Source organism: Malaclemys terrapin, chromosome 3 (genome assembly GCF_027887155.1).
Source record: "Malaclemys terrapin pileata isolate rMalTer1 chromosome 3, rMalTer1.hap1, whole genome shotgun sequence".
Taxonomy (NCBI): domain Eukaryota; kingdom Metazoa; phylum Chordata; order Testudines; family Emydidae; genus Malaclemys; species Malaclemys terrapin.
The window spans coordinates 163,461,705-163,489,697 of NC_071507.1; the positions used below are offsets into that span (position 1 = coordinate 163,461,705).

Consider the following 27,993-nt stretch of genomic DNA (forward strand, 5'->3'; position numbering starts at 1 on the left):
AAACTCGTGCACCCCAGGAGTGAGATGGGGAGGGAGAGAAATGGAAAACTTAGGTGGAGAATGTAACAGGCTGATAAGTCTTTGGAAAACTAGGTAATTTTTAAGCAGAGCAAGTTCCTCAGTGGTCTTTACTACAAATTGTACATTTAAAGTTTCGATATGATTGCACTAAGCATTTCCCCAAGTTGTGTTGAGTTGAGTCAGTTTTTCCAACAAGTTGATTCATGCTGTCTCCTGCCTGTGGAGAAAAGTAACCTGTATGATTACTGCAGAATACAAGAAGTTGCAGTGTTTGATGCATCCTGGAACAGAGGTCTCTGATGAAACATTATCTCAAAAGCACAGCCATTGTCTGCATAAGGAGATTTACAGATGAAAATATTTCTGTAGTTACTCCACTGTTGGGTGGACAGCTTTCACTGGGGTAACTGACTGAATTCAGAATTTTGACATGGAAAATCCCATGTCAAATCAAACTATTTGTTTAGTTTAGTTTCCCACTTCTTGCAGAAGCCAATATCATGTGCTTTTGGTAAAGGTGAAGACCCCAATAACTATAGCCAATTTTACAGTGGTAAAGGGAGAAAACATATGGGTGAGAATTCCTGGTCCCCACAGGTGATCACCCTACACCTGATAGTATGAGATCAGGCTATTTTATTATCTTGCATAGCAACAAATGTTGGTGATAAGTATTTAGCCCTCCTTAAATTCAACCATAGTCCTGGACTCTGAACTTCTGTGGCAGTAAATTTCACAAGCTGACTACATGCTGCTCCAAGCAGTATTTCTCTTTCTTGGTTCCAAACTTTGACCAATCATTTACATAATTTGAGGACACTTGATGAAGAAAACAAAAAAGGAGGAAATGCTCATTTTGGCCTTTATAACTTTGAATTCCACAGTCAAGTCCCTTCTTGCTTTTTTTTAACCACTTTACTGGCTTAAACAATCTTAGTTTTTGATAGTGCGCGCCAGTTGTGGTATACCTATCATTGCCCTTCTGCAGATAGGTACAGGAGAAATCAAACCTATCTGGAAAAGAGATCATGACTGGGCACATTATTACAGAAGTGTGCTTACCATTTTTCAAAACGGTAAGCAAATTTTTGGCACTTTTTTTTTAAGTTGTTTGTTTTAACTAAACTTCCAGCTCTAGGGTTATGTTTTGAGCAGCATATGGCGATGACATAAAGACTGTTACTGGAGTCCGAATTCCATTTTCTTCTTCCCTTCCCTCTCCCACAATAATTCCATCATGTTTTGTCTGGGGTTGGCTGAGGCATTCACTCTACTTTTTTTGACAGCACAAGGCTATATGAGAATACTTCCCTCCATTGTTCAAGGGTCTGTAGTGAACAGTGTCCATTGGCACAATGTCAACATCTTAGAATCAAGCTTAGCAAGCAATGGTGCAGCCCTGATCATATGGTATTAAGTAGCTATTTTACAAGACCACAATGTTGGAATATTAAAGACACTTTTAATTTAGGCTTTCAGAGTGTCCTCCTGTATCCCCAGCTGCAAGTGGTCCCTCAAACATTACCATCTGTGATGCTGTAACTTGCTATATATCCCTCAGTGAACACACACTATCAACCTCCTCCCTGCTCTGTCACCCTCAACTTCCTTCCATGCCTCTTCCTATTTGTTTCCCTGCTTTTTATTGGATTACGGTATCTAGTCACCGTATGATCCCTGGATAATCTCTTTTTAACTAATCCTGTTTATTGGATAGCTATCCTCAGAGTACTCTTGCCAGGCACAGTATTTGACTTGTCCAATAGCAGTGTAATGGCTCTTATTCTCTGACCAAACAGAATGTGCATACTTTAAACTAATAAATCAAAAGCCATGAGCAAGGCAACACCTGAAATCCAAGCTAATTCCTGTAGGTTCTGTTTTGTACTTGAATGTCACTTGCTAAGATTTTTTTTTTCCTTTCACATTTCTGTTTCAGACTTGGCAAGATGCCATTCAAAAGCTGCAACAGCAGTATTTGTGCAGTAATAGAAGGGTATACTGGCAATGAGTGTCCCTTTACAGCTGTTAGACAGTACATTTCTGCCTTATGATATTCATAGGGTTCAAACTTCTTTTGGCATTGTGTAGGACTAATGCCCCCTCAACCCGCTTCTCCAATCTTAATTCTTACATCTGGAATCCAGTACATTAGGCAATCAAAGATGTAGATTTCTTATGGACAAAGGGCAAAATTCTCCTATTGTATGACAGTTTTCAGGGCTGCTGTTCTATGTAGATTTCCTGGGAGGCCCAGAACTCCCTTTGATGGTAGTGGGAGTTCTGTGCTTGTAGGGAGAGTACAACAGTGGAGCTGGAAACTGCCATGTAGAACACAGCATACCTTTCAGGTACATGAATTCTCTCAGTACTTTAGGAGTGGCCAGGTGATTGGACCTTTAAACTCTCTTCTCAATAAGTGTTTTCCATGCATACCTGTGGATTTCAGCCATGGAACTAAGTGCCTTGTGGAAGAGGGCTGCTTAGCCTGTGCATTTTTTAGCAAGAATCCCAGTCGATGCAGACTCCAGGACACCCTTCTTCACTATATCTCTTGGCAGAGGTTGAAGGTTGAGATGTTTTGCGTGGAAATTCACAAATAATCTGATATTTAAGTGGTCTACTGTATTAAAGAGAGAGCAAGAGATTAAACCTGTTTGCAAAACATATCAAGTCTTACACTCAGAAAAAAGCAGAGCTAGATAAAAATGATATACTTTGGCCTGGTATACGCTGCGGGGGGGCCGGGTAGGGATGTAAGTTACGCAACTTCAGCTACATGGATAACCTAGCTGAAGTCGACATACTTAGATCTACGTACTGTGGTATCTTCACTATGGTGAGTCGACTGCTGCTGCTCCCCTATCGACTCTGCCTGCACCTCTTGCCGAGCTGGAGTACAGGAGTTGACGGGAGAGCGCTCAGGGATCAATTTATTGCGTCTAGACTAGCGTTTTAGCGTCCCTTCTGACCAAGTATGTCAGACTTGCGCTGTCTTTTGTCCCCTCTCTTGCCCCATCAGTTATTGTCTGTGATCCTTTTGATCTTAAAGGTGTTAGTCTGTCTTAAAATCAGGCATCACCCCAGGAAAATACTTACCCATTTTTATTAGGGTAGTATCCAGACATTCCCATCAAGAAAAGGGCTCTGTTGTGATAGGGACTGCACAAAGATAGACATGTTCCTACTTTAAAAAACTTACTCTAAGAAGACCATTTACCTAATATCTTAATTTTCAGGCTAGCAGATGAGTAGGGTGAAAAATACCTGCTGGGCCACACCCTCAAGGTCATGCCCTTGGTGTTTAAAGGAATAAACTGTTGCCTGCTGTCTATCTTGTACTGTATTTAATTATAGTACCTGTCAACTTTCTATTATGCATTTAAAGAATGTTAGTTACCATGCTTCTCTTGCACTTGTTTTATCTTCTTTTCTTTCCTTTCCTGGCTTCTTTCTTTCTTTCTTTCTTTCTCAGTACCCTAATTTATCCTATCAGAACCTTCCACTCTCTCTCAGCCACCAGCTCCCAAACTCTCTCAATCCCTTCCCCTCCACTTCCTCATATATAGCACTTTGAAAACTTTATTGTACAACTTTAATTGTTAAACTGCTAAACTAAAATGAGGCCCTACTATCTGTGGACAACACCCTGGTGAGAAGTCAAAATCCCTGGCACTTGGAGGTTGCTTTTACTTCTCCCAGGGGCTAATCTTTTATAGCCTCTGGCTAGTAAGTATCTAGTAAACTAGTAGGGAGTTGTTCCTGAAGGCAGAAGGGGAACTCTCAGGGATCCCTGAATTCTTCCTTATACACCTCCACCCCGATATAATGTGACCCGATATAACATGAATTTGGATATAACATGGTAAAGCATGCTCTGGGGGGGCGGGGCTGCACACTCTGGATCAAAGCAAGTTCGATATAACGCAGTTTCACCTATAACGCAGTAAGATTTTTTTGGCTCCCGAGGACAGCGTTATATCAAGGTAGAGGGGTAGTATTTTCTAAATAGATCTGCAGTGGTTTCTAACCTTCCCCCCTTTTAGTGAGAGAGTATCCCTTAGACTGGAATAGGGTACATCTCTCTAGTGAGGAGACTTGTAGATTGTTCTGCTTTGTTGCCTTGTCTCAGTGTTCCTATTAATGTATTTTATTTAGTACTAGGTGTTCCTTGTTCTTGGCTATCGTCCCTAGTTTTCTTCTTCCGGCTTAAGATATTTATCACAAAGAAATCCTAGAATATCTGGGTTGGAAGGGACCTCAGGAGGTCATCTAGTACAACCCCTTGCTCAAAGCAGGACTTTTCCCCCAGACAATTCTTTTTACCCCAGTTCCCTAAAAGGCCCCCTTAAGGATTGAACTCACAAACCTGGGTTTAGCAGGCCAATGCTCAAACCACTGAGCTATCATTGTCTGTATCAAGAGACTGAAATATAAGATAATGTCATGATAACTAATTTTCAGCTTGAAGGGGGGGAAACGCATCTTTCTTATACATTTTCAGTGTTCTTGTACTTGCCAGTTACCCTGCAAGGCCTATAGAATTTTGGATAGGTCAACACTGCAATTAGACACCCACGGCTGGCTGATGCCAGCTGACTCCAGCTTGTGGGCAGGGGCGCTATTTCAGATTGGGGGGGGGGGGGGGAGGAATCAACTTTTTATTGTGATTCCAAGGGCTACTTGAGCACCTGAAAACTCTAGGGTTTTTTTGCAGATAACTTAGAAATTAGCTGATAGGAGCACTGTATCTACTTCCTATATTAAAAAAAGAGGATTTAATAAATATTAGATCCACTCAACTCTAATACGAACATGTTCTCATATCTTGTGTCAAGTCACTTAAGTTACACTGGTTACAATTAAAATTGTAATGTATATTCTTTGTTACTAACTCTTGAATACAACAATTGAAACAATTGTAGAAAAATCTAGATGACTTTCTATCACTTTTTTTTACAGTTCACCAAGCTTGGAATAGATCATTTAAATTTGGAAACATCCTACTAGGGCAAGGCCTCGTGTGTTTATACTGCACCTGCCTGGGGCTCTAGATGTGTCATCTCACTACAAATAATAGACTAGAAACTAACCTTAAACAGGAGTGAAACTGACACTTTCATGTCATTTTCACAGTATTGCCAATCCCAAATTTTCAAAAATCATGACTCGGGCTCACCAAAAATCATGAGATTAGCTTTAAAATCATTAAATTATGTAAATTATATAACAGATTTGGGGTTCTTTTTATTTGTCTTCTGCTTTTTGAGCCTTTAGAGTGCACTGGGGTCACATTTTAGAGCTTTCTCCACAGGCACGAGGACTAAAAACTTCATTTTTCTTTAAGAATGAAGGCTGAAATCATCACATATCCACTTGACTTCAGGAACTGGAGCTTCAAGGAAAACAATTATTATGAGACTCATGACAAAATTATGAGAGTTGGCAACACTGCACTTCTGTTTGAAGGCTAGTTACTTTCCAGAAGGTTCTTAAACACAGCACTACAGCGGTTTGAGTTGCAGTTCTCACAGGAGAATATTTAAAACCAAACACCAAGAAAATTCTATATTTTAAAGTTGAGAAAAAAACTGACACTTCTGAGGTATATCGGACCACTGCAGGCAGGAAAGGAAAATAAACAAGCACGGGAGCTCTGGGCAGCTCCTCCTTTAGAAAGAAAGTTGGAGGGTCAAATCTTCTAGTCCTTAATCAACTAAAACTTCTATTGCCATCAGTGCCTCCACGTCTAGATATAAACATCACAGTGACCATGTGATAACGTTTGGTGAATAACTAAACACTTCATACTTAAATATCTGAGCCATCTTAACCAGTTACACATCTTCTATACATTGGCTCAGGGAATGGATTTTTTTGGCATATTCTGAACGGTGCTGAGCACACAGATGGTGTCCAGTGAATAATGCAAATCACGACAATAATCGTTGACTTTATGGACTCTGGATGCAGTTTCTGTTCTTTGTTCTGGAATTGGCCTGAATACAGCTGAAACCCTAAGAATTTGAGGCATAAATACATCTGATACTTATGACACTTTCTCATTCCTTCCTTTTCTCAAACTCAGAACAAAAAATGACCGAGCAAAATGGTTTTCAGTTAAAATGTAAAATTGCACAGCAGCCATTGCTGTACAACCCAGCATGGGGCAGAACTTGCCACCTCTTGGGAGTTAAGTGATTTCCTCTCATTCTCCATCCTTCCTAACCTCTGTGCTGCTTTTCATGCTGTCAACCATGACATTCATCCTGGGACCATTTGCTGGAGTCTCAGAGAACTGGCTGCCTTGGTTTTGCTCCTATATGAGTACTTTTTTGTTTTTCCCTCTCTCTCTTCCCTCTTCCCCCCTTCCCCCCCCCCAACATGCAGCGCAGAGAGAGAGAGAGGCTGGTCTTCTGGATAGGGAGCAAGCCCTGGAAGACCTGGGTTCTACTCGCCCCCCCTCCCCATGGACTTCCTGTCTGACCCCAGTCCAGTGCTTTAAGGACAGAATTTCAAAGGTTTTTAGGCACCCAAAGATGCAGCTAGATATCTAGTGGGGTTTACAAAGCACCAAACCGTCTACGTGCATTTGAAAATCTCACTAAGTGCCTAAATACCTTTGAAAATCTGGCCTCTAGTCTGTGTATACGTCAGTGCCCCATCTGTACAATGGGGATAATAGCACTGCTCTACCTCACCAAGGGACTGGGAGGAGAAATAGGTTAGACGTTGTGAGGCACAGCCTCATACCATGGTGATGGGGGTCACATAAGTACCACAGAGAGTGGGAACTTCTCTATACACTACTAGCCCTTCCCTGAGTTTGACCCCTTCTTTTTACCTATGCCCCCAAATCTTCCCCTTTTCTGAATGTAACCTAGGCTCAGTGCTTTGCTATATTTTTTCTAAGCCCCCCTTCTCCCCTCCCCCAGTGTTCTCTCTCTAAAACAACTTCTCACTGCACAAAGGGATTCCTCTTTTACAGGCTAAACTTCCATATCCTTAATTTACTCACCAGCCGTTTCTTATCTTAATCACCCTGCCTCTGTTTATAAACAAAATACTGACTCCCTGCCCCAGGGGCACCTCTCCTCTGCAAAACTTAGGCCTTGTCTACACTGCCAGTTTACAGTGCTGCAGCTTTCTCGCTCAGGGGTGTGAAAAAATATTCCTCTTCTCTCCCCCCCCCCCGAGCGCTGCAAGTTTCAGACAAGTGTAGACAGTGCACCAGTGCTGGGAGAGCCATGACTACACAGCCATGTTAAAGCGCTGCCACAGCAGTGCTTTAACGTTGCTAGTGAAAACGTACCCTTACATTTCACACTAATGCTTTGCTGTAGTTGAGAGCTCCACCTGGGAGCTTACACACCCCTTGTATGAAACTGGGGGGGAGGACTTCTGCCCGCCCCTGCCTCTCCTAATTGGCACCCTTGCTTGTGGGACTTGGGCTAAGTTTAACTGCAGTGTAGATGTTCAGGCTCGCACTGGAGTCCAGGATTTAGGTCCATGCAAAGTGGGAGGTTCCCAGAGCTCATGGTGTATAAATGTTCGCTCTTTACCACAATGGCTCCAGGGTTAAAAATGTCTCTCTTTAACCCTGGAACCATTATATGCACCTGTCTAACTCCTTTCCCCTGCCTTTCTTTACCTACATTTCCAGTAGCATATAAATTGTTCCTTCGGTTTCTTTAAAGTATGGGCCTTTGAACCCACCTTTTTGTTCCCTGTGTTTTATCTCTTGTCTCATTTAGTGGGGAAGCCCAGCATACAAGCTCAGGAGCATTTTTTTCCCAAGTTATGCCATGATGACCTATCAGCATATTTTAGAATTTATCACCAATGAAAGGTGGACCAAAATTCTGAAGCAGTTTGGTAGATGTTCAGTGGCAGAATAAAAATTTAGAAATAAGTTATTAAATTTAAATATGAAAATAATGAAATCAGTATGATATTCCCTATGGTGTTTGTTTACATATTACACTTATTTTATGTGACACTTTCACTTCTAAGTATGCAGACAATTTTTTTTTATTGCTAATGCAAAGCCACACTGCAAAAGTTGAGGGAAAGTGGGAGGCCTTGGAGACTGTTGCGGGGCTTGGTATCCTCTAGGAAGGCATGCAGAGGCAGTTTAGGATTGTGGGCGGAAGTCTGATGGCTTGGTAATATTACTAAAATCAGCAGCAAACAGTTAATGCTGCTGATTTTGTATTTTTAGGTTTCCGCATTAACAATCAGTTGCAATAAATGGGGAAGCCCATCTCTTGGCTGTTGTTTCAGGCTGTTTGCAAACTCAAGAAGGTAAAACTACAACAGTTTCTACTTTACTTGTATTTTGAGGATTATCTTTGTAACCATGAGGACTAAAAACATCACCTAAAAAAATCAGGCCAACATTTTCAAAATTGGGCACTATCATGGATTCACAGGGTCTGGTCTACTCCCCAGCCTGTAACCAGTCCCTTGTGAGTGACCCATTTGGTGTGCTGAACCTCAAGGGTGCACATCGTTCCACAGGGGGCAGGCCTGTGGCCTCCACAACTCTAAAATGGTCTTCGGGCACTTGTGGTCCCCGTCTCTCTCTGTGGCTCCCTGCAGAGTCCAGCCAAGCCAGACTCCTGCAGGAGGCTTGTTCTTTACCCCATCAGGGCACAGTGCTCTGAGTGAGTATTTGCAGTGATAGGGCAGCCTTACCAAAACAAGGTAACAGTTTATTGGTCACCTGGCATACAGAATTTGAAAGTCCTTAAGTTAGTAGAGAGCAGCAAAGGTTAAGACCGGGTTTAGACTGGCCAATCCCAGGGCTCACTTGAGCTATGCTGTTGTAGGAACCATCTCCACTTCCTTCCTCAATCTATTTCTTTTTCTTTAGGCCCTCCCAGGTGAGAGTCCTGTGTCTCTGAGCTCAACTCTTAACACAGCTCTTCCTGTTGTTCTCCAGGTCAGGGTCTTTGCTCTGCTTCCATGCCAAGAGCTATGGGGAAATCTCCTTCCTCTTGGCTGTTGGTTGCTAGGTATGAATGTTCCAGCCATTGGTGTTTCCATTGTCTTTTTTCCTCCTCTTCCATTCACATATGTAGGCTTTCCTCAGGTCTCCAACCATGTGGCTATTTGAATCCAGCACCTTGTTTCTTCCCTTTACACTCAGCGCATAGCAATACAAAGCCCAGAGGGAAACTGAGGCATGCACAGGAATCCTAAAATATCACCAAAATTCCCACATTTGTCTCAGGTGCCCATAGTTAAGTTCCCAAATCCCATTGTAAGCACTGAATAAGTGGCCTGACTTTTTAAAAAGTGCTGAGTCGCAGACACTCCCACTGATGTAACCGAGTGTACATCTAGGCTGCAGCTGGGAGTGTGCTTCCCAGCTCAGACAGAGGGACCCTAAAAATAGCAGTGTAGGTGGGAGTAGCACAGGGGGACAGCTTAGGCTAGCCACTTGAGTACAAATCTGCCCAGACCCGCTGGGTATGTACTTGAAGAGCTAACCAGAGCCACTGCCCATACTACCCCTGTAGTGTGCTAGATTGAGCAGGGCTAGTGCATGTCTGTCTGTCTGTCTAACCAAACTGGGAAGCAGGCCCCCAGCTGCAATATAGACGTATCTTGTTCATGGCTGGCTACTCAAGACTCTCGAATGTAGATTTATTTAATTCCTAAACTAGGACTTAAGAGCCTAACTTTAGGCATCTACTTTTGGAAATCTTCTGCAGGAAAGGGGGAAGTCTATTTACTGCGGCAGAATGAAGAATACACAGGACACTGCTTATAAGTACTTAAAGCAGGGATCTTATTCTTGATGTTTGGCATATCCAGCCCAAAATACATTAGCTATTTAGCACTTAGCTATTTAAGAAATATTTGAGTTCACAATTTGTGGACATGGAAACACTGACTGAAGTAGCAACTATATTACAGTCTGATCAAGAATGTTTAGAATACAGCATGTTTGACATAAAAATACATACTTTGATTCAAAATAGTGGGAAAGAACTTGTTTTATCACATTAAAAAATTGGGAAAAGATACAGTACTTTGTCACATTTAATGTAGTTCCTAGTCAGGGACAAATGAGGAGGAGGTGAAATTCTGTATCTAAATGGATTGGAAGAAACCCAGGTGCACTTTGAGTCATTGCAGAAGTGTATGTTTGACGTTAACCCTGCTGATTCAGATTGTTCATAAAGTCTGTGCACACAAGCCAGGGTACAAAAACAACTGTTGATCACTGTGTAACCTTTCACCTGCATTTTTATTTGGCATGTGAATGAAGGCACATCAGTGGTCATCTGTTTTTGGATTAAATTGCAGAATAGCATTAATCCCTTCTCAGAAATATGATGTGACATTTTATCCTGATTATAACATAACACAGGACAATAGAATGAGACAATACAATACAAAATGCTTTATTGGACATATTGTACTTTTTTTTTTTCATTTTTTCACCCTGAGTGCATTGCAGAAATTGCATGACTTGGAACTATCGCCAAAAACGAAGATTTATTTATTTATTTATTTATTTAAGGGGTCTCTGCCTGAGACAAAGTATTTATTTTTTAATAGGGAAATCTCCCAAAGGCTTGACTTGTTCATTCAAAATTAAACTTTTCCCTATACAGAGATTTTTATTGCTGAATTGGAAAGTCAGAGGCTTAACAAACAAACAAAATCTGGGTCACTTTCTAAAGATGGATGCTGCCCAAAGACGCTAATAAACTTTAAAAATGAAAACAATAGAAAGGTGGCCAAAGAAATATGATCCATGGGAACATTTGTTATGTTTTTTGGAATAATACACTATCTAAAGAAGAGGGACAAGCCATACTTAAAATTATCTGTAGTATGACAAATATATTTAACATTACCTTCTGTTTCTGTTTATACAGGTATCTCTTATGACACTAAACACTTCCCATGAAGTGTGCTTTTTGCTTAAGGCTGTACTAGCATAAATTATGTGTTGTGTGAATGTAAAATTGCAGGATGGAGAATTAAATCCATAGTGTCGTATTAAAATGTGGCATATAGCAAAAAGAAAATAATTTTAAATATTAACTCCTTGGAGTGTTGTGTCATCCGTCCCCCATTTGTGATTTTAAAAAGCTGAAGGAAATACTGATATGGAATGAAATTTTAGAAGACTCTACATCCAAAACAGTCTCCCTTTTCACCTGTAGTCTGCTTCATTAACATAGAGATTTGGAAGACTGTACGAAAGGGCTTTATCACCCAAGACTTTTCTTTCAGAAATATGCCAGATTTAAAACAAAAAGCCTAGGTGAAAGAGCGTGCTCTTGGTACAGGGTGCTGTGAATTTCATAGGACCCATAGCAGATATCAGTATTTCACTGAGGCTAGGTCTACACTACCCGCCTGAACTGGCGGGTAGAAATCGATCTCTCGGGGATCGAATTATCGCGTCTCATCGGGACACGCGTCGATTCGGGGATCGATTGTCTCTTACTCCACCAGTGGAGGTGGGAGTAAGCGCCGTCGACGGGGAGCCGCGGAGGTCGATTTTACCGCCGTCTTCACAGCGGGGTAAGTCGGCTCCGATAGGTCGAATTCAGCTATGCTATTTGCGTAGCTGAATTTGCGTATCTTAAATTGACACCCCACCCCACCCCCGTAGTGAAGACCTGCCCTTAAGCAGGAAAGAGTTGTAGTAGGGAAGGAGTGTTTAAAAACATTGGGCCGTACCCTGTAACTTCCTTACAGCTGATTGATTTATGCTAACTGAGGATCTGGCTCATTCTTTCTAATGGAGAAGAGGTTTGGAGCATTAACTGTTGTAGGGAAGTTTTATTTAAAAAAAAAAAAAAAAAAAAAAAAAAGCTGAAAAGACTTGGATACTCACAGCAATTTGGTTAAGGCTTGCAAACTTTGTTGCAAGTCTTTCCTGCTGAACAACTTCCATCTTGACATGTTATCTCTTATTGATTGGATAGAGTTTGACGCAATCTGCCTGGTGCTGATTCTATTGCCACTTCTGTCAGTAGGTAGAGCAGTAGAGACAGTCACGACCTTGGTCTTCCCTATCTCAACTGGCTTGAGTCCCAAGTTTTGTCTCCTTTTGAAAAGTCAATGACTAGGTTGGGTTTAGATTGCATTATCTCATGTCCCATTTATAACCTGTCTGGCTGAAATGGATTTGTAGAGTATGACAGTACTGCCACTCAAGGTACAGAGAGTGAATAGTTCTGGACCACGGAGTTCACATATAAAGAGAGAACTGCACTAGCCAAATTTGACTGCCTGTGTCTGGGCTGTAATGACAAAATTTTGCTATGGGAAGAGGAAACTAGCAACATATATAGACTGTTCCTATAGTACACTAAAGGAGATTACTACTTCCGCCCCACAGTCACATAGCTGTCTTCAGACTGGTAAGTGCTTCAGCCTTCCTCATAACTGGTGCTCAGCTAGTAGAGTCTTTCTGGGCCTTCTTCCCTATGCATCCAAAACTGGCTGTGCTACCCCAGGTGTTGCTTCAAAATCATAATACCCTTCTGATGCCATTCAGGATCCTGTGTAATGCCTTCTTCAACTGCCCAATGCATTCCCATCTTCACATTCCTGCTAACTTGAATCTTCATGTTTGTTAAATGACTTTGGTTACTTACCCAGCAGTATGCGGATTCCTTTAATGACTTTGTTTGTTTTATATTGCCAAGCATTTGTTTACACTAAATCAGATGTTTCACAGCCCACTTGAGAAAGTTTTCAGAAATATGTGAATACATCATAACTATTGCAAATGCTGCTGTCTTTGGCCAATTTTCCCACTTTACAGGCACAATCTGAGAACAGAATATTTGTGGTATGCTGTCCACTGCTCTAGTCTAGTTTAGATAGATCTCCTACGAATACTGTTAGTAGCCATACTGATATTTAAAAAAAAAATATTGCTAGATCAATTCTTTTAAAGTTTTACTATTTAACTCTTCTGGGAATGCCTCTTCTGGGAGTATTGACAACCTGTTTCACCAGTCTTTCCCTTATGATAGTCTCTTTTGAAAAGTTGGGGAGCCTTTGCCACCCATCAGTACTGTGACGGCTAACATGATATTGATAGATTAATTATATACGTACATTAGGTCTTTGATCTCCATTCAGTAACCTAAGATGTAATCATTCTTGGTTCAATAATTTGAATAATTAGACTCAGTATAATTTTGTGAGGATAGTGTTAGTGGTTATTCCTTGCCTACATAAACAATGTTTATTGGGAACATTCACTCTCTCTTAATATGAATGCCGGGGAACTTTGCTGTGGTAATCTATTGCATATACCTATTGAATAATTTCTTGTCTCTAAAAATTAACTGTAAAATAAAAAATACTGAGGTCATGTCTACATTTATAAGCCTACAGCGGCACAGCTGTACTGATACAGCTGTGCCGCAGTAAGATTGCTCCTGTAGCCGCACTATGCTGACTGGTGAGAGTTCTCCTGTTGACATAAAACAACCAGCTCACACACTGCATGTTTGAGACCCCTGCTCTAGAAAGTGTCAAGATGTGGTTTGCTTGGGACTTGCATTTCCTAGATTCTGGAATATCACTAATTGTCAAATATAAGCACTAGATATAGGCAAATGCTCATAGTTGCACCAACCTTTATTTTCCAGTGCTAGAAAATGTCTGTTACAAGATCTTAAATATTGCACAGATTGAGTTTTTACAACTTGCTTCATTTCTCCAGAAAACTTTTATTGTTCTTCTGAGGTGTTGGTAAACCACTGTTTGTTTGTTTGTTGTTTTTAATTAAACTGCAGCAGTTGAAGCAGAGTTTAATTTTGGATAGTAACTGGCAAGAAATTTGAAGAATGTTCCCATGACCCTCTGAAACAAAAGCTGACTGTTTGAAAAGAAATTCATTTGTATAATAGAAAAACAGAATGAAACATTTTTTTGTTTCTGCAGACTGACACCAAGGCTAGTTCATCCTGCATTTGTACCCATTTATTCTACTACATGATGATAATGGAACAAAAAAAGTTACATTAGAGAAGCTAACTTGTTAAATGAGACTTCTGCAGGAAGACTTTCTACTGTGGAATGAGTTTCTCTTCTGTTTTGTGAATGGGATTGAAAAGTAACTACACTTTATTTTCCTTAGTTACCCACCGTCGCTATACTTCAGCACTGTGCAGTTTTTAAAATTACTTAGCTCGCTCATATCTCTGCTGCCCTTTTGCATAAAGAAATGATTGACACAGAAGTATGGTGAACCAGTTTTGTATATGAATTCAGTTAATGCTATTAATTATTAACTTTTAATATGCTTCTCTTCTGTTTAATTTTTTTCTTTAAAAATATCCGAATAAGAAGCTGATTGTGGTTTATCCAGTGATGGTGTTATATAACTGAATCAATTTCTTGTTAGATCAAAGTAATGGCTAACAGGATGAGCAAATGGAGATTTCAAATATAAAATTGATGATCTACTAGGGAGTACTGCGCCTTAGGGGTGCATCTAATGACAGAAGATTTTCCACATCAGTTGATTATCTTCTGGGAAGTTAAGTTCCTAGCCTTATTCTATACCGCCTTTGGCGTGTTTGGATCAGAAACATATTGCAGCATAACCTTTTCTGTTAATTTTTATTATTCACAGGAAACCCGTATTTGAGGGTGTCCAGGACATTTATATGGGCACTGGTAATTTGTGTAGATCCAAAATTTTGATCTAATTTTAAAATGGTTGTATTCTGATGGAGAAGCCCCTTGCTTGTTTCAGTAACATTGTTTATAAGAAGATTGCATTGAAATTTACAAACGCATCAAAAATAGTACTGGAAAATGGAGAAACTGTCATTCTATATACTTAAAATTATTTTAATCAATCACTTTAACCCAAGCAGGCTTCTACATCTGTATATGGTCCAATTAAAAGAACATACTGAAGATCCTGCTATAAAGGGACTTTAATAGTGGGTCTCTCCAGAGCAGTGAGGAAAGATTGATGGAGTGTGTGTGTGCGCGCGTGCATGCGCTATACTCTTTGGTGGGGGGAGGGAGGGAAGGAAGACTTGGAGATTCCTTCCAACTCTTCTGTCATAGGGTGGAGAGGGGTATGGAGAAAAGAAAATACACTAAAAGTGGACAAATTCATTTGTGGGGGTTTTTTTGTTTTTGTTTTTTGTTTTGTTTTTTTGGCAACAAGGGAAGTAGAAGCTGCCTTTTCAAAAATGAAATTCCAGCTCCTACTTGCCTTCTAAGCAAACATTGCAATTTTGAAATATGTTTTGCAGCCCAGCATGCTGGGCTTGGGGCAGGGGAGAGCATGTATCATGTTCTTGTCTTCTCCTGCCATTTCAGTTTGGTGAACAGAATTCTTTGGAGTCATACAAGGAATGGTGAGAAGACTTTTGTGTTTTCCCTCTTTAAGTCCTGGGCTTCAAAAGGTTATTGGTTACAAAAGCAGTGTGGTATCATTCCACGGGGGGATCCTTTTAAAACTAAAAGCAAAGAAGAAAAAAGAGGCAGGTATTAATGTCACTTGTGCACATGGGGAGTATTCCACAAACCATTATTAAACATGGTGAGGTGAGAGATGTCTTTCCCCAGCTGAGGGGTGAGGATCATTAACCTAGACTGCCTTAATGTGCCTTGTGTGGTCGCGGTGCAGAGCTAGGGAGAGAGTTCTCCCAGCACTCTAAAAAAAAAAAAAAAAAACCCACCTCAACGAGAGGCGCAGCTCTCAGTGCTGGGGCACTGTTTACACTGACGCTTTACAGTGCTGCAACTTGCTGAACTCGGGGGTGTTTTTTCACACCCCTGGGCAAGAACGTTGCAGCACTCTAGCCCCGAAGGGTTTCTTACTACTTGCCTCCTTGTTGGGTTAATGTCCTCACCTATTTTGGAGGCGTACTGTTAAAAGCACAAAGAGATGTTGCCACCTGTTAAGATTTGTTTAAATATTTAAAGTAAACTTCTGTAAAGTTTACAATTTACACGGCACTGTAAACATTTAGAACAAGGACACTTTCTGGGATGATTTTTTTTTTTTCCCATCTGATTTAGAAGTTCTCTTGCCAGAGCTGTTTTGGGATTAGCTCTTGCCCTTGGGTTGTCTCTTCTTTATTATTACTGTATTTCAGACTTTGTGTGCAATGTTCCATTAGACTTCTGTCTCAGATAGGGTGACCAGATGTCCCGTTTTTAAAGGGGCAGTCCCGTTTTTTGGGACTTTTTCTTATATAGGCGCCTATTATCCCCCACCCCCTGTCCCATTTTTTCACAGTTGCTATCTGGTAACCCAGTCTCAGACATCCAGCAATGGAATTTAACCATCTCTGGTAAGGCTTTTCTTAAAATTTTCATTACTTAGGGACTGTGTGCGATTAGTATTGTTGCTTCAAACGATCACCGTGGAAATATGCCATGTGAATAAAAAATAACGTGTTGTGGGGGTTTCACTGTCTCTTTTCCTCCCTCCTCCCTCAGCAGCTGAGGGTTAACACTAACATTGAAATCTGAGAACTATATTAAATAACTGAAGAGACTACTTTAGCAGCAGGTAAACAGTGGGCAAATTACAGCCTCATGAGCAAAAAGACCATTTTGTGCACAGCTGACTATGGCCAATAATAAAATCTTTTGCAGATTTCAGGCATTGTACTTTGACTTTTAGAAGTGTAAAACACTTCAGCAGTGCTACTTTACAATAAGAGTCCAGTAACATTACCTTTACCTTTATATTTAGAAGGCTGATTATCTTTTGACCCCTTCTCTGTACTGTACTTTCTGGTTCGGTTTTATTCTTCTGGCTATTTTGCCATTGTAAAAGTTTTTAGAACTGGAGCTTTCACTTGTTCTAGTAAGTTGCATCTTCCTTCTTCTCTCCTCACCCCACTCCTTCTCCCCCAACCCTCCATACTATCCTATTCTTTCAGACTTTCAGCCAGTTTAGTTTTCTGCTGCTGTCCATCACTGTAGAATCTGAGCACCTTCCATGTAAAGTTGATAGCAATAGCGAAGGTTGTAGTGGACTCCATGGAGTCTCTGGCTCTTCCTTTCTGCTGTGGAAATTCTGATTGAGAGGTTGTCTTTGTTCCTTTAGTTTGTTTGCGGTGTTGGGGCGGGGGTGGGGGGGTGATGTTGTGGAAGCCTCCCATTGCAAGGAAACAGCTCCTAATTAACTGAAAATGTCTGTGAAGTTATTAAAAATTCCACACACCCATACATTTTACACTTCAAATGGTATTTTTTTACTTTGCTGTTCTAAACTAAACACAGCACTTAGTATTGCCAGCTCTTATGACTTTTATTATGAGTCACATGATATGACTTTTATTATGAGTCCTATGATATTTGGTATCTTGCATAAAGCCCTAGCTTCTGGAGAGTAATAATAATGTGTGAACCTCACCTTTTTTATGGAAGTTTCTAGTCCTTGTGGTTGCAGAATAAAGTTTGAAAAGGTGATCTGAATATACCCTAAACTGGGCCCCAAAATGAGAAAACAACAAGAACCATGAAGTTATTTAATTCTTGGCTTAAAAGTATTGAGAAAAATCTCAAACTTCCTGGGACTCAGTGTTTGAGCACTTGGATTTGGCAATATTGAACTTACAACTTTCTGCAAAGGTAGCAGCTCTTTGGGGCTGGGACAGTCTTTCTATGGGCTTATCTACACACACATTTTGAAGCAGATGGGGAATGAACGTACCCCATACTAGCCTGCCCAGCACTAAGGGTGTGTCTGCACCGCAATAAAATACCCATGGCTAGCTCGTGTCAGCTGACTCGGGCTGTGGGGCTATAAAATTGAAGTGTAGATGTCTTGGTTTGGCATCTGGGCTCTGAGACTCCACAAGGGAGAAAGATCCCACCCAGGCTCTGACATTTACACTTCAGTTTTATAGCCTGCAGCACAAGACTCATGATCCCGTGTCAGCTGACACTAGCTAGCCACATGTGTTCTGTTGTAGTGTAGACATACCTTAAGTGTTTGTCTGGACCCTGCCGATGCAGTTCATTAGCGTACTTCAGTCTGCTCAAAGCAGGGTAGATCGAAGCATGCTAGGGAATTGTTGGTGCCTGTCAGCAGGGTCCACATGGATGCTTAATTTGTGGCAGGTTAGTTCAGGGTGGATTGATTTAAATCAAGGCCAATTTAAATCTGTGATTTATATCGCAAAGTGGAAAGCCTCAATTTGAATAATCAATTTTAATCTACATTTCCATTTGTGCTTCAGTTATTGTCTAAAGGAAAGTGCATTCTCATAGGTTGATATAACCATTAAAATATGTTGATTTACAACTAAATAGAGCCTTTACCCTGGACTTGGTAACTTTTTGCTACCTAGGAGGGTACACTGTTATATACATTTAGTTAAGCAATTATCTAGCTTAATGTTTTAAGATTCTTATTAATTGTACAATTTTGGTATGTTAGAAAATGGTGACTAATGTATTGCTTATTGACTAGAGCAATTAACTTTTTGCTCATGAGTTATGTAAAGCTGCATTCAAATGGTAACTGAAATTTAATTAAACATGCACAGCAACATATACAACTTATTTATTAAACAAAGCAACCTTAATTGTTTGGCATACATAAACTTCACTGCCCTCCCCCCACCCCAAGAGCTGGAGAGTAAGTTTTCATGGTAGGCTGAGTCATAAATATGAATAATCAGAGAACTGAGCCAATCAGAGTTTAGATAGGGAGAAACTATAAAATAGGAGTATGAGGCCATCCAGATGGATGATCCTGAGGAGATACATGCTGGTGTCTCTGGAATCAGAAGTTTGTTCGCAACACCAGTGGTGACTTTGCCAGTCTTTCCCATCCAGTAGCACAGACCGCCCCCCGCCCCCTCCCCAGGATCAAGCTCTTTATCCAGTACTCAACCTTTGTGCCAGATTTATAAAGCTTGATCTCAAAAGTTAGATATTTCCCCCCCTGATTCTTTCTTTATATAGAAAAGCAGCCTTTAACTCAACGTTTTTTTCCTAGAGGCTCATGGATTCAGCATATGTATTCTTTATTGAACTATTTTGGAGGTTATGATAAGATTAAGGCCTTAACGTGTTTTATATTCAATTCAGATTTAATTTTAAACAAGTTGATTGATTTTTTTAAGAAGAAAAATTTATTAATTAAATAATAATCAAAATCCAATTTAAATCTTTTTTTCTGAAAAAATCATTTAATCCAACGTGGGCTAGTGCGGGTGGATTTACACCACAGCTTGCCATGACCATTATCACCTGCAGAAATAACTCTTTTCTCACTCTCTATTTTTATAGGTTGTACTATGGAATCCCTGGATCAAACAATCAATAGCTACCTGGATGTCTGGCTCGGGCCAAGAGGTAAGTTATTCTTTTTATAAATATGCACATTTAATTTCTAGAACCAAAGTTCAAATGCATATATTGGAGTATAAAAACTGCCATAGTGGAAGAGATTGGCTGTCTGGTATCCTGAAGCTAATAGTAGTTTGTGTCAGCTGCTTTGGTGCCCATAAACACCCAATTGTGCAAAACTGTGATGTTCAGAGAAAAGGGCTTTTGACGCTACTGAGCGATCGGCTTATGACTTGAAGAGTGAGGAATGACAGACCTTGAAACTTTATCTGAGCTAATGTACTGCAGCTGCTATTCTTATTCCTATAAGTGTCAACCTGTCTTTTGGTCTTACTCAGCTAGTTGCCTCAACAATACCTTGCAACACGAAATCCTACCAATTAATTAAATGTTGCATGAAAAATACCCTGTTTTAAGTTTGCTCTTCATGAAGTACCCTCTTGTATTGAGGGAGAAGGTAAATAAGAGTGTCTGTTACTGAAGACCAGTCATTCATGAATTAAAATGACACTATCGTATCCTCTCCTTTTTTTTCAAATGAATTCGTTTTGTTTGGTCTTTTAAAAATTTTTTCTCATGTCCCTAATGCCTTATGCTCCTAATCCATTTTGCTTACCTTCTTTCGTTTTTTTCTTTTCTCCTTTTTTGAGATGAGGTGACAAAATGAATGCTGTATTCTAGCTAAGGAGATTCTATCTGTTTTATGTACTGGTTTTATAATATACTACGTATTTGTCATGTTGTTTTGAAAACATTGATCTGAAAAAAAGTACATCTAAACATTTTGCAGGCTTCCCTTCTCAACACTTACCAAGCTTTAAGGCCTCATCTTAAGGGCTCATCAATGATCTGGATGATGGGCTGGATTGCACCCTCAAAGTTCACGGGTGACACTAAGCTGGGGGGAGAGGTAGATACGCTGCAGGGTACGGATTGGGTCCAGAGTGCTCTAGACAAATTGGAAGATTGGGCCAAAAGAAATATGATGAGGTTCAACAAGGGCAAGTGCAGAGTCCTGAATTTAGGACGGGAAAAATCCCATGCACTGCTACAGGCTGGGCACCGACTGGCAGCAGTTCTGCAGAAAAGGACCTGGGGATTACAGTGGACGAGAAGCTAGTGTCAAAGTTAGACTCAGGACTCCTAGTTTGTCAGACCACTCTGTTTTATTAGCACAGTGCTCTGCTAATACATGCAAGATTCAAACAGCCTTATTTATACAGATAAAAGGGTGCGAACTAATCAAAGGGATAGAGAGCAAATTGAAGAATTTGCCTAGGGCACAATATGCATATCCTGTTTCCTTATTAGCTCTTGTAATCCTAAGGCTAATGCTTCACCAATCTCCCTTAAGTGGAGCAATTGAGGGGACAAGTGGCAGTTGGCCGAGAGTGGGCGGAGGGAGGGGGCTGGGGGACGTGGCCTGAGCGCACCCTCTGGTGCTGGGTGGGAGGGCGGGGTCCAGGCGCACACGGGGGAGGGGCTTGTTGTTGTTTTTCCCCCCTCCCCCTTCCCCCGTGTCCCAATATTTCACTTCTGTCATCTGGTCACCCTAGATTTGATAGCAGCCTTCAACTACCTGAAGGGGAAGCTCAGCTGTTCTCAGTGGTAGCAGATGACAGAACAAGGACCAATGGTCTCAAGTCGCTGTGGGGGAGGTTTAGGTTGGATATTAGGAAAAACTATTTCACTAGGGGGGTGGTGAAGCACTAGAATGGGTGTTTTTAAGTCCCGGCTTGACAAGCCCTGGCTGGGATGATTTAGTTGGGGTTGGTCCTGCTTTGAGCAGGGGATTGGACTACATGTCCTCCTGAAGTCTCTTCCAACCCTAATCTTCTATGATTCTATATCTGCACTGCAGTCATGGGATGCGATTGCAACTCGCCTAGGCATACCTGAGTTAGCTTTAATGGAGCTAGCTCAAGTATCAGAGCAGCTGTAGCTGAGTGGGCATCTGCATGGGTTAGCTGCCTGAATAAGTGCTGAAGGTTGTGGGTGGGCTTGTGCGGCCTGTGCTGCTGCGATTTCAGTGCTCCGGAGAAAAGCTAGTTCAGCTAGAATAAAGCTACTTTGAGTATGTTTATGTGAGCTCCAGTCACACCCTATGACTACAGTGTAGATTGCCCCCAGGCTACAGTATGGCTTCTGAGCTCCAGTAAAATAGAGCTGGAGCCTCTTCACTGCTACAGGGTGTCTAAACTGAATTGGTGTGAGCATGTATTAAACTGTATTTTGATCCCGTTATAGACAGGCCTCTATGGAATGGGACAAGCTGACACCTTCTCCATGACTATTTCCTTATGTGTATTTCAGTCCAAAAAGTGATTTTGTAAAAAGAGCATCATATTTGTCTGAATATTTTTATATCCATATCAAATTTGTTCAGTTTACTGTTTAAAAATGTGTCTTCTACTTGCCAGTCTTGCAAACTCCCCCTGGAATCAGACTGTCAACTGGGCTGTTTTCCTTCTCATGCATCACCAATAAAAAAGTTCCAAAAGCCAAATTATGCTGAATAACACTTGTGTAAAATCAGCATCCTGTTTGGGTTTACACTGGTGTAATTTACTGCTTGGAATATAGTGTGTGATGCACAATAAGGAATCCAATTCCCTCTCTTAGCCATACTGGCTCCTAAGGACTAGCAGAAATAAAAACCATAAGAATGTACATTTGTTAATACAGTAAGCAGATATGACTTTGGAAACTAGCTATGTTGATGATAAATTGAGGCTTTCAGGGAGAGAGGAAGAAACAAACGAAAAACAGCATGGTGAAGTTTATTAGCTTTACAACTTATTCAGAATCTTCTTCTGTCCCAAATACCAAAGATAGATTTCAAGTAATAGTTTAAAACACTTAGCAGCAATAACTCCCTTTTGAAAGCAATGTTTTCATTGGGAGCAGTATTACTTGCATTTAATCACACTGTTGCTAAGCAAAATGCAACCTTGCTCTATATGAAAGTTATTGTGTAATTCCGAACAATCAGCATTTCTAGTAAGTTTATTTGCTGTTTTTCGATCAAGCATTTTCTTTCATTCACATTGGTTCATGTTAGGTGATTGAGAAAAATGTTTTCCTGACAAGGCTTATAGTAATAATGTTTTAAATATTTCCATTTACTAAATTGCGGTAGTAAATTTTGTATTTATTTTATTTTATTTCAGATCCCAGAGTAAAAGGATGGCTTCTTCTGGATAACTATATACCTACATTTATCTTCTCTGTCTTATACTTATTAATCGTATGGATAGGACCAAAGTACATGCATAATAAACAACCATTCTCATGCCGGGGAATTCTAGTGGTCTATAACGTTGGACTTACGCTACTGTCACTTTATATGTTTTATGAGGTAGGAGGGTTTTTTGTTTTTGTGTACAGTACCCTATTTAACCCCCATTTACACCAAAAGCCTGTCTGTTGTGCATATTGTTGGCCTCAAACTTGGTAAAATAACTGCCAAAATGTTGCAACAATTCTTCAGTGGTCACTTCTCCAAAGAAAATCACCATTATTACTAAGTTCGTATGAGACTGCCACTAATACCCTAGACTCTAGGGCCTAGAGGATGGTGTGCAAAATCTGTACAAACTCAATAGCAAAATAAATTGTTCTGAAATGTGAAGCTCTCCTTCAGCACACAATGAAGAGGAAAACTCAACTTTCTTGACTTGTTATAGTCCTCAGGTAAACCTCGGTAGTATTTGAATAGTTCCTAACTACTCCCCTAAAAGAGAACCACAGTCAGGCTGCTCTAAGAACAGGTAGTTGCATCACATCTCACTAGGGAGTGTGGAATGTAATTTTATTTAACTATATTAGATCCACATCTTAATCCTTGCTTTTGTACATTTGAGAATCTCATCTTCTGACATCTTGGTTGTTCTGAAACGGAAATACGTTAGCACACTTGGGATGCCAGTGTTTTCACAAAGTTAAAACCAGATTATTTAATATAATTCCTTCAACTTTGAGTGGTACTGTGTGTCTGTTTTATTTTACAAGATAGAGATCCAGAAACGATAAATTCCATCCTACCCCATCAACCAGATCAATAAGAATGTTCACAATTAATATGCTGGGGTTAATTTTTTTTTCAGTATGTACTTAAAAAAAATCAAGAAAGTTAATTACTTTAACATTTTAAGCTTCATATCACTTAAATAATTGTGTAAATGTGATAGGTATGTGTATTGTCTGAGATTACTCCATGCAAATATATAAAATTAAGCATAAGCAATATCACCACAGACTTCATGACAAACATCTTAATCTATAGCACAAATACAAGTGCAGATTTCTTTGGCATTATAGTAAGTGTAGATAAAATTCCCATTGCAGCTGATCTCTTCTCTTCTAGCACGCAGAATAATACTCATATTTTCCACATGAAGTTTTTGTAACAGGGTAGGAGGATGGCCTAGTAACCACTAAGAAGTCTTTTCCATTACTAATGTCTGATTCTGTGAACTTAGAGCACTGGACTGAGACTCAGGGCACCTGGGTTCTGTTCCTGGCTCTGCCACTGGCCTACTGGGTGACTTTGTGTAAGTTACTTTCCCTTTCTGTGTGCCAGCTTCCCCATTTTACAGATGGGGATAATGATACTGATCTCCTTTATTAAAGCGATCTACTGATGGAAAGCACTATACAAGCTAAGTATTATTATTATTTATTATTAATTCATTATTTTTTCTTACTTAAAAGCTATTCCTTCACACTATTCCATATACAATATTCCGTAAACTTTATATGATGTAAAGCCTTTATAGTTTTATATTACAGCTGAACTGCTTCTCTTTTGCATAGCGATCTCCCCACTTATTAAGCACCATTTATCTTGTCAACTCAGCTAAATCAAATGCATGTTTATATTTTTTTTAACACTTGCCTGGCATTACTCATGTGGCTTGGAAAACTGCCATAAATTCACATAGTCAATGTGAGTTCTTTGATATGGTGAAGGGAAAAATAAAACTTCACCTGTAGGCTACATGATTAGTGGCTAGAGCTTAAATTTAACTAGACTGTCATTGAACATAGTCTTTGCTACTGCAAATATATAATGCAATTTGATTTTTCAGTGTTAGCGTTATATTTAGTGATCTTGCTATCTGCATGAAAATATCCATTCAGCATTGTCTGGTCAGACTACAACTTTATTCACTTAAAATATCTGGAAATGCCAGCAATAAATTGTACAGTGCAGCTCAACATCCTTTCCTTAATCGCTTCCAAATAATTCCCAACCAGGTCCCAGCTATCTCGCTGCTGGGACCCCAATGTCCTCACCTCACTTGAGGTGAAAGGAGGTGGGGGTTGGCTCTGCTGTTCCAGATGTAGAAACCCCAGACCCCACTTCAGCTCCCTTAAGGGATGCTTTCCTTCAAATCCTTTCCCAATCCATATTATCCAATAACTATATCCTTTCCATAGAGTGCCTGCTCTGATACCTGCCATGAGTTTTATGTACTAAGGTGCAGCATTACAACCTAACTCCCTTACTCCATCCTACTGGATCCCAAACTTACTGTGGGGAAGGAGAAAAAGCCCACCCCACTTCAACCAATCCGGCAGCAAGGGGAAAATTCCTTCCCAGCCCCCTAGGGAAAAGGGCAACTAGCAATACGCCCACAGCAGATCAAAAGGGAACCTGGTCCTTTTGTCAAGCTAATGGGTGAGTGAATGCTGCCAGCCTGAACCCGGTAAAAGAGGGGCTGTCTGGGGCTGCATGGGGTATAAATCAGACATGGGGGGGGGGGGCAGGGGGATGCAGAAATTGGGTTGTTGGTGGTGTTTTTGTTTTGTTTTGGATTGGCTCCTGCTTGCCGGGAACAAGGTTGGAGAGAGTGTCGGGGATGCACAGTGGGCCCACCACAGTCCCAGACTGCATGCCGGGGGGATCTAGTCACGTAGAGTGTTGGGGTTCTTAGGGATTGGCTTGTTTTGGCCTTGTTTTGAAATGAGATTAACTTGATTTTTGGCTTATTGTGAAAGTCAGAGTGCTTATTTACTGCGTGAAAGTTGGCAACTGTGGTATAAATACTCCCCACATGTACACTCTTGCAGCCAGCGGGAAGGGCGGTGCAATGGCCTTCTCTTTGCCTGGCCCCAGCCGCATACTGTCCATCTCTGTAAACTTTCCTTCTTCTCCCTACCTGTTGTAGAGGAGTCCTACAGAGGCAGACTTGAGGGCAAGCATAATAATGGAGTGCCAGCTAAGACCCTGATCCTATGGAAAGCTTTCACACGGGAGGAGTCCTACTAACTTTGGTTGGACAACTCACTTGCATAATATTAAGACTGTGCATATTTGCTCCATACCACCAGTGTCAACAATTCACAATTCCACTGTAGGAGAGCATCTCTTTTGCTAACAAGAAATATCAGAATGTTTATCCTGTCCAGCATCTTGTTTGCAAATGTGGTGCTTTTATATGAAATTTGGCAATGATGTACTATGGACACTTCATTGTATACTCATATTTGACACTCATGTCTACAACTTTTTTTAAGTACATAAAACATTTAGCAGCTTGCAGTTACTGTACCTGATATTGTATTTGGAGTCTTGCTGCAATTTTATTAATGGTTGTGAGTCATGACAGGAATCCCATTTACTAATCTTGTTTAAAAGAATGAGTTTTCTAGAATCTGAGATAATTGGGTCAGCATACAACTAAGTCAACATTCCCAACTAAGATATGATTAAACTTAACCAATATGTCTTTCTGTCCTTTAGAAATGAGCACATATTCGTAAAGACAAATTTTTACACGCTTTCCTTCTGTTTGCTTTCTTTTGATCAGAAAAATAAGGTTTGAGTTTCTGCCTCTTCTCCATTTTAACCTAAAATTCTTGTGATCTGAAGTCCCCCTGTTCACTTGTATTTGCCAGTATGCAATATCATTGGGTCCCTCGTTTTAATTGAGAAAGCTTCCTGACAGCATGGAGGCTAAAGTTCTGTGCCTGTATCAACAGAGCAGCAAGTTTGTACATATTGCCTCACTAACGTGCCTCAATCCAGATCTTCTGTTAATGAAGGTCCACTGTACAGTTTAATTTTGTGCAGGGTTTTTAACACAAACAGTAACCCCAAAGCACTTTATAAAGTTCAGTAATACAGTTATAAAATAAAGTAAAAATGAAAGCAGACAGGGAGAAAGTAACAGGCCATAACCAAGGGACAAAAACAAACTCTTAACTGTAGGGTGTTCACTTTATGTTAATAAAGATTCTGCTTCGGTTCCTCAGAACTAAATGACCATACTGTTAATTTTGAGTAGCATTTTTAAAAATTGCCTTTAGAATGGTTAACTTTGGGTAATTTAAACATCACATGCTCTGTATTTCTGCTGGGAACTGCTCTTTCATTCTGCTACAGTCAGTCTTTTGTAGACAGCTGCATTTCATAAGAAAAGACATGTCCATTATCTAGCATTGACAGTGTCATTAGGAAAAAGAGTTGAACTCCACTTGGGTTCCTGCCAAATTAAAAGTTCAGCTACAGGACTTCCCTAGTTACAGCTGAAAAGTGCAGAGATTCATAGGTCCTAAGTGGTTAGGGGACCTACCTATGCTGTAAACACAAGATTAGTGATTCCCAAGTGACTCAAGACTTATTGCAGAGCCAGTTAATACCAGCAGTAAGGTGGACTGGCCCCATCTCCTATAAACAGAGAGGAGGTGTGGGAGACAAGTTAGTAAACTGTTGTTCATCAAATGGTAGCACAGTATTTTGAAGGTCATGTAGACAGTAACATTAATATAAACAACGTGTCATACCAGTACTTGCAGCTATGTAAATAATACATTTGGGAACAATTACTGGTCAGGTCAGTGTGTCCCATGTGTGGCTAGTTCCTTAATTGCCTTTTTTTTTAAATGTGCTGATATAAGGTAGAGCTAATAAATGTTGCTAAAAGAAATCTGAGTAAATTAGAAAAAGCAAGCATGATTGATTATTTTTCATGTTCAGAAAAAGCAGAGCATATTGTGAGCACTTCTGGAAACAAATGAGTAGTAAGTTATTTGAAATAATCTCTGACTACAGATCTGTCCTTCCCTTTAAAAGGCTGCATCAGAACGCCATTGGTTATTTTACTTAAGTGGAAAAAACTTCATACCAGGTTTAATTACAAGTTTAAAAGAAAAACAAAACACTTTGGATTGCACAACTCAAACATACTAATTACTCTGGAAAAATAAGCTTATGGTATGTAGGGTTGTTGACTGTAGCAAATATTCACTAATTGGAATAAATACAGTGTAAATGTTGTAGTTATTCCTCCATTTTAATGGCCCCTGGAATGATGAGGATTATGTAAGCTTTTTCCACACAATGTGCTGAAACAAGGTTTTATGCTACTTGACTAACTTGAGGATGCTAAAGAATCCATACAGGCTTTTCAGTCTTCAGTTATTCAGAGCTCTTTCCATGCTGTCATAATTATGGTCTCTATGCAGCACCCACTGTCCAGAAATGAAGTTGGTTCTTTGGCATGCTTCTGCTTTTAAATGTTTATGCACACAGAGATCGGGGGTCTCCTCTTGGGTGAGAAGTATGCTAGTAGAATTGTATTTTGCTTATGGGTGAGCAGTTGGTTAGACTGACATAAAGCAGAATAGATGGAT

The 27,993-nt window shown here is 40.2% G+C and overlaps 2 protein-coding genes across 3 annotated transcripts in view; both read left to right on the forward strand.

Moving 5' to 3' along the window:
• The window catches only part of KLHL31 (kelch like family member 31), a 265,997-nt gene that overhangs the window by 194,843 nt on the left and 43,161 nt on the right, over positions 1-27,993 (forward strand). The gene's annotated exons all lie outside the window — the stretch shown is intronic.
• ELOVL5 (ELOVL fatty acid elongase 5) overlaps positions 1-27,993 on the forward strand; it is a 54,153-nt gene that overhangs the window by 15,699 nt on the left and 10,461 nt on the right. Inside the window, exons 1-3 of one of the 2 annotated variants that reach the window (XM_054024423.1) lie at positions 12,300-12,416; positions 19,294-19,359; positions 22,524-22,711. In XM_054024423.1, the coding sequence (XP_053880398.1) occupies positions 12,302-12,416; positions 19,294-19,359; positions 22,524-22,711 (369 nt within the window). In that variant the 5' untranslated portion in view covers positions 12,300-12,301. Of the gene's footprint in view, positions 1-12,299; positions 12,417-19,293; positions 19,360-22,523; positions 22,712-27,993 lie in introns of those variants that run through there. The other variant, XM_054024424.1, reaches the window with a different exon arrangement.